This window comes from Pyrgilauda ruficollis, unplaced genomic scaffold (assembly GCF_017590135.1).
Source record: "Pyrgilauda ruficollis isolate IOZ18807 unplaced genomic scaffold, ASM1759013v1 scaffold41, whole genome shotgun sequence".
Lineage (NCBI taxonomy): Eukaryota > Metazoa > Chordata > Aves > Passeriformes > Passeridae > Pyrgilauda > Pyrgilauda ruficollis.
The window spans coordinates 1,451,879-1,463,051 of NW_024525601.1; the positions used below are offsets into that span (position 1 = coordinate 1,451,879).

The 11,173-nt window shown below is 36.1% G+C and overlaps 1 protein-coding gene across 1 annotated transcript; it reads left to right on the forward strand.

Annotated features, from left to right (window-relative positions):
- Positions 1 to 9,417: 9,417 nt before the first annotated feature.
- On the forward strand, positions 9,418 to 10,603 carry MC2R (melanocortin 2 receptor). Its single transcript, XM_041477738.1, has one exon. The coding sequence runs from the start codon at positions 9,556 to 9,558 to the stop codon at positions 10,525 to 10,527; it is 972 nt and encodes a 323-aa protein (XP_041333672.1). The 5' UTR covers positions 9,418 to 9,555; the 3' UTR covers positions 10,528 to 10,603.
- Positions 10,604 to 11,173: the final 570 nt, after the last annotated feature.

Genomic DNA, 11,173 nt, shown 5'->3' on the forward strand with positions numbered 1-11,173 from the left:
CACTTGCTCAAGTGCAAGTATTAAATAATTCCATCGATGTACCTGACAGTTACAGATTTCTCAGACGACTGTGTGGTTTGCTGCACTCTAATTGCCAATACTTTCAGATACTTAATCCTGTGTCAATCAGCAGCACACAAGAGAGGAAAGCAGAGAACATCAGCAGTCTCTGCCTTGAAGCAGATAACCACAAATGAGGACAGAGCAAATGTCTCTGCTCAAAACATGTTGTTGTAGATAACCTGAACTATTACTTATCCTTTGCCTTTCCCTGTTAACTATTTCAGACCAGAAGCAGAAGCCAAATTTCACCACATGCACACACACACACACACACACACAGACATACAAACACACTATATATACCTAATTATATAATGTAAATATTATATTTTTTATATAATATTTTAAAAATAATGTAATTCCATGATACCTGTGTAGAAGTGGAAATATCTGTTCTGCCACAGCATCATTGCCATAGGGGTTTCACATTCATGAGAATGTGCATGGGAAAAACTTGCTAAAATTACCTAATCTTAGGTATCTTCATAAATCTCCCACACCTCTCCAGAGGTGGCTTTGGATGACAGCACACCTTTTGCAACGAGATTTTGTCTACTTCCACCTGTATTGTAGCAGGGGCCATAGTGGCACTGAATGCCAACATGTAACCAGACTAAAGCTTTATGTGGCCACTACTCCAAATGCAAGTAGATTTTTACAGTCTTGGAGAATATAGATATGAGTCCTTCCACACTTTTTTCTTACTCATTCTCTCTCCCAGGCATATGGAATGAAGATGGCTCTGAAAAGACAAATCTAAAAGAGGTATTTTCTTCACCCTGCCCCCTTTTTACAGGCTTCCCAGAGAAAATAACCATCTGTTGAATTAACTTTTTAATCATTGTCTTTTCACTACTTTTACTTTTTAGCATAAATGGATGTGTGTATATTCATTCAGTAGCAAGACAAAAAGCACAATGGAACTTTTAAGTAGCTCTCAGGAAAGAAGATGCTGTATTTTTGATGCATGTTTTTGTTTCAATAAGAGATACCTTATACATCACATAAGATAATGCACTTAAACAGTAGGCTACATGCTATAAATCCACATCCTTGTTTTCTGTAATTTAAAAAATTAAATATTACTCTAATGATGCCATCTATTTGGACTATTATTTTGTTTGCAACTGTTGGAGCAAACACAGCCAGAGAAAAAGATGGCTGGCTCCTAAAAGAGCAGCTAGTTGTGCTTCTTTCTTTAGAGCAGAAACACAGGAGTTCTTTTTCAATAAATTGTTAATGCTTTTCTGTAAAGAAGATTTCCTTAATGCTTGTTGGTAACATTTTTGTGATGGCATTATTAATGGAAAACAGTGATTTAGTGGAAAGTGTAAGAACAGAGCAATGGCCTCCAGAAATGTCACTTGAAGGCCTCTTGATTGATTTTCCAAAGATCCCAAAGAACTATTTGCCCTGTGTTAAAATCCAATATAATTTTTCATTCTTTGTAGAAATGTACAACTTTATAATAAATAAAAATAAAAATAATTTCTTAAAAATAATTTCTTCTGGAAACAAATAGGAAAGAATAGTATAATAAAAGCCAACTACAAAGTCTGGGCCACAATAACTATTGTTTCAAAGAAACATGAATCTTTCCACTATAATCTTAATAAAGGAAGATATTTAGCAGGATTTGATCTCTGTATCTTGTCACCAAGTGTCTCCAATGACAGGAGACTGATCTGAGGGTGAAGGATGTGACCAAAGGTTATAAGTACACCACTTCCAAAGCAATTACGTGCATGAGGCAGAGCAAGCTTGGTTTGGCTTTGTCTTTTGGTGTTTTTTAATTTCTTTAGGTAGATCATGTTGTAAAAATTACAACTGACTAATAATTATATTTCTTAGTGTATCACAATAGTTGAATTTCTTAATCTCAACTTTGCAAAACAACAGAAGCTTTGCAGAGGGTGAGACTCCACATGTTTCAAAAAAAAACCTCTCATGATCACATATACTGTCCAGCAGTAAAGACAGGGGAAGCCTTCACTGCAATTTCACTCCCTTCCCTGAGAGCTGTGTAGTAAATGACTTGCAGAAGTTCCCCCTCCCCAGGGAGCAGCGTGTTGTCTACACTGGTGGGAAGGTTGCTCCAAAGTGTAACTACTGAAAAAGGAAGCAGAACACCAGTCAGAAGAGCATTCATGAATTTACACCACTTGATTTTGTACAGGTCCTAGCTTTAATGTCTACAGGTTAATCATTTTCAATAAATTGTCCATACACTTGATATGAAGATGATCTCACTAAAGACTTTGTGAAATAAAGTTCACTAATGACTTTGTGAACATTCTGTGTTTATGCCTTGTGACAAAACAAGAGTCTTTATATAACTTCCAACATTTTATGCAGCTTTTTTTAGTTCCAGGTACCTCAGCTAACAGCATAGCTGGAAATTGTATGTGAAAAATGATACTGCCACAAGGATTTAATCAATTAGAAAATGTTTCCTGAGCTTTCAGCTTTAATTTCTTTTTCTTTCTGCCTTTTTAAAGTTTCTTGTCTTTCCATTCATAAGTATCCAAAATAATTGCTTTTTCCTCTCTGCTACTGCAAAGATTTATTTTGTTAAGGACATTAAGAGCTCAGTCAATCCTTTTTTAGTCCTTTTTACTTTACTTGCTTCCAGTATCTTTGCTGAAACAACCAGAGCTATGCACGTTTTGCAGGAAGCTACACTCACATGATAGAGAGAGAAGTAGTCCTGACCAGTTTGTTTCTCTATAGCTTAGATGCCTTATTACTTTTTTTTTTTTTTTGCAACAAAATCATGGCATAGTGAATATACCTAGCCTTAAATATTAATAAGAAAATCTTTCCTGATTTTTCCTTATTCATAAAACAAACACATAATTGTATTACCTTGGTGCTGATCTTAAGGAAAAAAGAAAGAGAAGTATCCATAAGTAAACCAAACATTCAAAATTTTTTCAGCTGTAATCTTTGCAAGATCTCCAGTCTGTTCAGTTTATGATTTGGTCAGAAAATGCTTTTATGCTGTTTTCAAAGTCAGGAAAAAAGAAGTCTCTTCAACATATACACACATGTCATGCATTTAAAATTTCAGTAAGTATGATTTGCCCCTTAATTTCACTCTAGAAAGTATTTTTAAAAGGAAGTCACAGTTATAATCATGTGAGTGAAATTTTGGTGGTAGTTAACCCAATTGGTACATGCACAGCTTTAGATGCAACAATATTTTTTTATGTTTTTAGCTTGTATACATATACACTTCCATTTTTTGCTCTTTTCTTCAAAAAGTGCCATCTCTATCAATGTGAAGTTATTTCTAAGAAAGTAGTGACACTGAAATCATAGGGGACATACACTCACTATCCTGGTGCAGTAAATCACCAAGACCCATGGCAATGAAAAACCTTACACAAAAAAAGTTTATCTAGGCTTGATAACAGTTCATGAACTCGAGATTAGGAAACACAAAGTTATATAATGAAGACTCGTGAATAATTAGAATAGCTCTGATCAGTCATTAATACCTGGCTGACACTATTTTCTTGAACACTAGAGGGAGATCAAAGCAAAAGAATAAATTTCCTAATACAGCACGGATACTAATTGCAGTTGTTAATAAAATTTCAAAAGATTGTGTGATGAAGATCCAGGTATCTTAGCATCTCAAATTTTCCTCACTGTTTCCACATACTCTTATTTGATTTTTTTTTACCTACATTGTAATTTTAAAAAATAAAAGAAAACAGAATAAAAATACTTAGAAGGAAAATTATTCTATCAAAGCCACCAGTACTCTATTCTAGTGTAAATTGGTTTTTCACATGAAATATGTTTACTTTGATGAGAAGATACAAGTTCTAGCAACTGAACACTGAAATGTGACCACATGGTCACATTTTTCCTAGCTGTACCTACAGCAGTAAGCAGCAGAAACTCATGTTCCTTCCCTAGGAAGAGATCTTTTTGTTCAATCTTAATGCCAGCAACTGAGATGTTTCACATTCAGAAGTGAAAAATTCTGATTTCTGAAGGATGGAAATTAATGCTGTCACTCTTTTGCGATCACAGCCACTGCTTTGTTCAGTGTTTGCTGAACAGTTTTTAACATATAATGCCTATATTAAAATATAAGCTTTCTTAGTTTTATATGAAAGAAAGTCATCAGATGTGCACCATTTTTACCGTCTCAGTTACTGATGGGCAATACGAATGCTCTCAGAAGGATTCCCATATAAAGGAACAATACTTAGACTATATCAAAGAACTGTGTTGCCACTAAATTTTACTAACTTTCTTGGATGCTTCCTGCACCATTTAGGTCTGCTGAATAAATGGTGAAAGATTTAAAATCAAGGTCATTTGAGGAAACTATTTCCTTCAAGAGTTTAACAATTACAGCTGAGGATGTTTCACTCATGATCTGCTACTGTGCCTCAAGCGGGCAGGTTTCTGTTTGGGATTTTTTTGTACAGGCAATGCTGAGGTACTTTAAGCATGGTCAACCTAGAAGTGAGTGAGATATTTTCAGTACTATGAGACAGACAGAAAAGCTACAGGAAGTAGAGAAGCTGAGAGACCCCTTAGGAGTCTGTATTTTTTACAGACACAATTACTTCTAATGACTCTAAAGAACCATATGAGGTGCAGGGCAAGGCAGGATCAGGCTTGATGTGTTTTTTCACTTACCTGCTTGTTGAGGGTTAAGCCAGGCTGGCAGACAAAAAGAAATTCCCATTGGCACACATAGGGATCATCCTGTCCTCATAACTCACATGCCTATAACAGGCCCAGCCCTTCTTGTCCCCGTGAAAGCCATTGCCTACTACTAAAGACAAAAAAAAAAGAGGGGAAAAAAGGTTGCCATTTTCTTGTTTTACAGCTTTAAAAGCTAAGCCTCCACATCCATGTTTTTGAGTGCGTTGTTTCCTTCTTAAATGCTTGGTACTCCCAGAAAAGCTAAAAACGAGCGAAAAGGTATTTGTCACTAGTTTTTTGTCAAGTGTGTCTTGATACAAAATTGCAACAGCTGAACATGGGTGACTGAAAAAATACATTTCTCCTGTCCATGGAACTTTGGCTGGCATTTTCAGACAAAGGAGGTCATTCTAAACTGCACCAGGCAAGGGGAACCAAACTGAACGGATTATCAGGTGTCCAAGTGATTAAGCTTCGGATCTAACTAGAGATAAAGGCATAGAACCAAGTGCTAATACATTGGAGACTTTGGGGGACTGAGGGAAGGTTATGGCATTTCTAGTGACAAATGAGCACCTATTTATACCCTGAGTGGATTGTGAAATATACTGTTTACACTGTGTCTGATACACAAACCCTTTATTCTGTTCCATTCCTTCAAAATTACTTAAAAAAAAAAATCCTGGTTCTTTTTTTTAGAACCGGGAATTCATACATTTCATGGTTCTGGAAAGAAATCATTGCCTCTACATAACTGGCTCATTATCACAGCTGTTTTGTGCAGTCCTAAAGCCAAAGAAACTACTCAGTACCCTTTCAGGTTTTATTTACTAACAGCTATTAAGAGAGTAAATGCATCTTGGGGTTTCTATGATAACAGGAAATATGGTTTGCTATTAAAATAATAATAGATGCAAAAAAAAATTCCCTGGGAAATTATACAGTATTTAAGGTATATCATTTTTTAACCATATTGTCTCATTATAGTTCACAGCTGAAATTACTTTTATTGCTATTGCAGCTGATCTGGCCAGTTTATTTAATGTTTTGGCATCGAGGGAAATGTTTTATTTATTTATTCAGTGAATTAAGTTTTCATCCAATTTTAAAAAAAATTCAAGAGCAGACCTATTATTCCCAGACCTTCCAGATGCTAAGTCATTGTATTTCTACTGCAGAGAAATTTGTATTTTAGTTGTCAGTGGGCGCAGGACACACGGGAGAGATTTATGGTTTGTGCCCAAGGCTAATGCTCTGCAGCACTGGGAGTTCCCAGCATCTTCAAGGGTATTCTCAGCCTTGCCACAAGCTGAAATCCTGGAGCTGGCTTTTAGCTGTATAATATAAACCAGTGCAAACACACTTTCCAAGCAAGAAGAGCATCATAAGGAGCCACTACAAATACATGCATTTTTAGTGACTTTACTGTTGCTATAATGGGTTCGTTGCCGATTATACCAGCTTGGGAGATTGCATCCTGCTAGATAAATAATATTTCTGAATATGCAGTGTTACTGAGCTGTTGATGTCTCCATCCAGGATTTAATTTAAACAAGAATGGGTTGATTTTTTTACTGATTTTGTTATACAGCTACATATGTAAATGTGTTTCAGATTTTAAGAATCTTTCTTTGTCATTTATTGCTTTTTGACTGTTTTACATGTCTTGCTACAGTCAGGCAGACTTATTCTTAGACCATTAATGACTTGAAAAAAAGTAAAATCCAAATAATTCAGCTATTGGTTGTCAGGAAAACCAGAATTGTTCTAAATGGCATTTTTTTTTTTAATTTTAAGATTGTTGTGTCTTATTTTTAATAGTTCTGAAATGTAAGCACTAGCTTGGAAAGGTTGACTTTGCAGGTAGCTGCAAAAGATAAATCTGAGGTATTTCAGAGAGTGAGTGGCATGGACCCTTCATCTGGACAGTACAAAGCAAACTGGCAAGATACTGACAGGGCAGATGAAATTTAATGCATTCAAACTGAATTTGATATTAACACAGAAGTGCAAATTTTTTTTTCATCTTTCATACTTGTGTGAAAGGACCTTAGCTCTAATTTCTGTACACCATAGAAATATGCATCCAAGCTCCAAAGAGTCTTCTTTTCCCATTACCTTTTAAGACACCGTTAAGATCCAATTATTGAAAGATGTCTCTGCCCAAGTGAAGGTGAACACAAGACCATATGCCAAAGTAATAGTGTGGATTTTATTTAACAGTATGTGTGAGGTAGAGAAGTAAAAAGAAATATAAAAGAGTGAGGAGGGAAGAGAGAATCAAGCAGAAGACAGTCACCACCCATGGATCCAGTGGCGTCCTGGTGGTCCTTCTTCACCCTGGGCTTCTTGGTGCTGGGGACCCAGAGTCATTTTTCTGATGTTGCTCACCATGCTCACAGCAGCTTTACCTCCCATGTGTAGTCTGCCTGTTCCTACACTGCTTAGAACCACTAAACTACTCAATGCACACTGCCTGGTAGGTCAGTAGCAGTGAAAAGAATCCTGTAACTGTGGAACTTACTGCAGATGTATAATACAATGTCTGTCGTGCAGATCAAGCACTGGATTCATGACCCAAGTAAAACTGAATACACAGATATTTGTCTGGAATATCTGAGATTGAAATGTGACTGTGCACCACGCTGAAGCATCAGAAAAGGAGATAATGGACAAGATCTTTGATGGAACTCTAATAGAATAGTGTGCAGTAGCCACGTATTCATGCTGCAATGAGAATCTCTGAAACAAGATAGTCTTTTTTTGGCTTTCTATTGATTGTTGGAAAGCAACATTAATTGATGCAATTATTCAATTTATTGTAAATGCACCAAAGCCTTTATAAATTCTCTGCTCTTAGCTTAAAACAAAGTTACCATAAAATTATAAGCAGCAGAAGTAATATACTATGCCATTCATAATATTTCATATTTTCAGTGAAGGAAACTTCATGTTTTTCAGGTCGATTATTTCAGCAATACAACTATATCAGCAAAGAAGCATTCCTGAAACACAGTTTTGAGAAAATAGCAACTTAATAAATGTTTGCTTGCTGATTCTCCTGTTTAAATCCTACTGAAATGAAGTTTTGTCTGAAGTGTCTGTGTTGACTTCCTATAAAGAGTGAAAATTGGCAACAGAGTGCTAGATTAGAAATCATTAAACTTAATGTGACAGTAGCTCCAGGTGAGAATAGGAAAAACATATCATTACAAAGACATTGTCAAGTTTCTTATTCTTGTTAGTAACTCCTTCCATCACATACTGACAGATGCCGGCCTAATTATCTTTGGGAATGTCCACACATGATGGAGTGCAATATAGTTCATTTTTAATACTACATAGACTGTGTTTTCAGATATATATGGGTACTCTCCTGAATGCTTCCTCTTAAGTCATCTAGTTTCATCAAATTTGTGATGACTGGTGCTCCAAGCTTGTTTGTATACAAAATAAATTAAACTGTCAACTTCTCCCTTTGAAACAGTACCTGTGTGTTATAATATTCAGCAGCCCTGATTATGAACAAATATCCAAAGAAATTTCAAGATTTACTGATATGAAAGTGTCAAAGAGAGCTGGTTTAAACTTAAAAACAGAGGGGGAATCATGAAATTTTAGACCCATTTAGGCTAGAAAAGACCTTTAAGATCATTCAGTCCAGCCATTAACCCAGCACTGCCAAGACCACCACTAAACAATGTCCCTAAGTGTCACATCCATACCTCATTTAAATACCTCATGAGAGGGTGACTCAACCAGTTCTCTGGACAGCCTGTTCCAGTTCTTGACAACCCTTTCAGTGAAAATATATCTGTAAAGAAGGGGACTTTCTAAATACCAAAACTGCATCTGTATTTCCCAAGATTGGCTATGAAGACAACAAGAAAATCTCTTTCTTATCTTTTATGGGTCATATCCAAGATAAATTATTACCATATAAATTTATACATTAATGAAAAGAGTAAAAAGTCTATTCCTTTGGAAGGACTCCTATATGCTTAGATGTAGTTTAGATTAGGATCATTATGGACAAAGGACAACGTCATCTTGATACCAAAATAATATTTGGGGTTTTAGATAGCTGTAAAATACAGAGAAGAAAAAGTTGTACTTTGCATCTTAGTAATACTTTAATGGAATCAAAAGACAGTTTCAATCTAAATGAAAAGGAAGACTCTCACTAACATCTACACGCCTCTAAATACATCAGTATTTACGAATGTTCGCATCTAAATTGTGGGCATTTCATTACATCATCAACTGTGTGGAGGTAAACATGTTATTGTTCTGAACAAGAGTTTATCTTGGCATTAGTTTTATTTGTGTCTAATAATGCTGAAAATCTTGTGAGAACTGCCAGGCTTTCTCAAAGCAAACTGCTGAGCCAGTAAAGATTGCCAAACTCTTCAAGTCTGTAAAATTTGTTTCAGTAAATGTGGAATGCACATTGGTACAGAAAATTACACATATTTTTTAAAATTACTTTGAAGCTAAAAGAGAATTTACACTTTGATTCTCTTTAAGGTTCAGTGAAACCTTGAACAGTTCTTATTTCATCCAATTGTTTTCCCTATGTGCTTTAAACTGCAACAGATGATATTTCAAATATCTATTTTTGCCTCATATGTGTGGTCAATTTCATCTTGATATTCATGTTGCTACATGTTTTATTGTAGGAGAATTTCCAGACATTTCAGTTAAGTCTTAAATTTGCCTCAGATGGGGGGCAGAGCCTTGATCAAAAGAAGAATGGTCTGATTGACAGGTCAGCTTCACAATAAAGCCAAACCTGAAAAAGAAGCAAGGCACACTCTTTCCATGACCAGAAGAATGAGCACTGAGAGACCTTCCAACTTAATCAAACACCCAGGGCAGACAAGCATTCCATCCCTCGAAAACATAAGTGATTTTTCATTAAATATCACTGACTGCACCCAGGTTGTGGTGCCAGAGGAAGTTTTTTTCACTGTTGCTGCAGCTGGGATACTGGAAAATCTACTTATCCTCATTGCAGTTGTGAGAAATAAGAATTTACACTTGCCCATGTACTTCTTCATTTGCAGTTTAGCCATTTCAGACATGTTAGGTAGCTTGTACAAAACTCTGGAGAACATCTTTATCATCTTGTGCAAAATGGGATACCTGACACGTCACGGAGACTTCGAGAAAAAACTGGACGATGCCATGGATTCCATGTTCATTCTGTCTCTGCTGGGATCTATTTTCAGCCTGCTAGCTATTGCAGCAGACAGATACATCACTATCTTCTATGCTTTGCGGTACCACAATATCATGACACTGAGGAGAGCCTTGGTTATCCTGGCAATCATCTGGGCGTTCTGTGCCGGCAGCAGCATTGCCATTGCCCTATTCTCCTACGAAGCAGCAACAGTCATTCCCTTCACCATCCTGTTCCCTTTGATGATGTTTTTCATACTCTGCCTCTACATCCACATGTTCCTCCTGGCTCGATCTCATGCCAAAAAGATCGCCTCACTGCCCAGCAGCACCGTCCATCACAGAACTAACATGAAAGGTGCCATCACACTGACTGTTTTTCTTGGAGTTTTCCTTTGCTGTTGGGCCCCCTTTGTTCTTCACATCCTCTTAGCAAGGTTTTGCCCACACAACCCTTACTGTGCCTGCTACATGTCCATTTTCCATGTGAATGGGACACTCATCATGTGCAACGCCATCATCAACCCTATGATTTTTGCATTCCGAAGCCCAGAATTGCGGAGTACATTTAAGAAGATGTTCTACTGTTCCAGGTCAAACTGCAGCTGGTGAACACTTCATCAAAAATGAAAATTATAGAAGCATTTATGGCGTGTTGTGCAACATCGGTGTGAAGAGTTAAAAATACCAACAATTACACCCAAAGTAATGCTATGCTTGTAGAATGCTGCCAGAGATTTTTCATAGTTACCAAAGACAGAATAAAAAATAAGTAAGCACACAAATCTTTGTCAACTAGATCTTCACACTAAGCTAATTCTGCTGATAATTTTCATGCAAGGGAAAAAAAACTAAACAAATGTCTTAATTATCTTTTGTCATTTCAGAAAAATCCAAACTAAAATCTGCATCATGTTGCATTACCTCAGATATGAGCAAATTCATTTTGTATCAGTAATTTCAATTCAATGCATATACTACTTTAAAATTCTGTTGTTTAAATTGCAATGAAGTGAATATTTGTTTCTAAACCATGCATTTGTATAAAAGTATATGGTTAAGTAGAAAACATGGACATGTAACTTTGCTGTAAAAGCGAACTCAAGACACTTCTTTATCATCTAATCTCCTTAAAATTATGCTATTAGTAATCTCTAAGTTTCAAAAGCAACTCTTGGAGTGTAAGTCCAAAAGAATAGGATATTTTGATTAAAAAGCTATTTTTAGTCACTGAAGTGTTATTTCCAACATAAAGTTG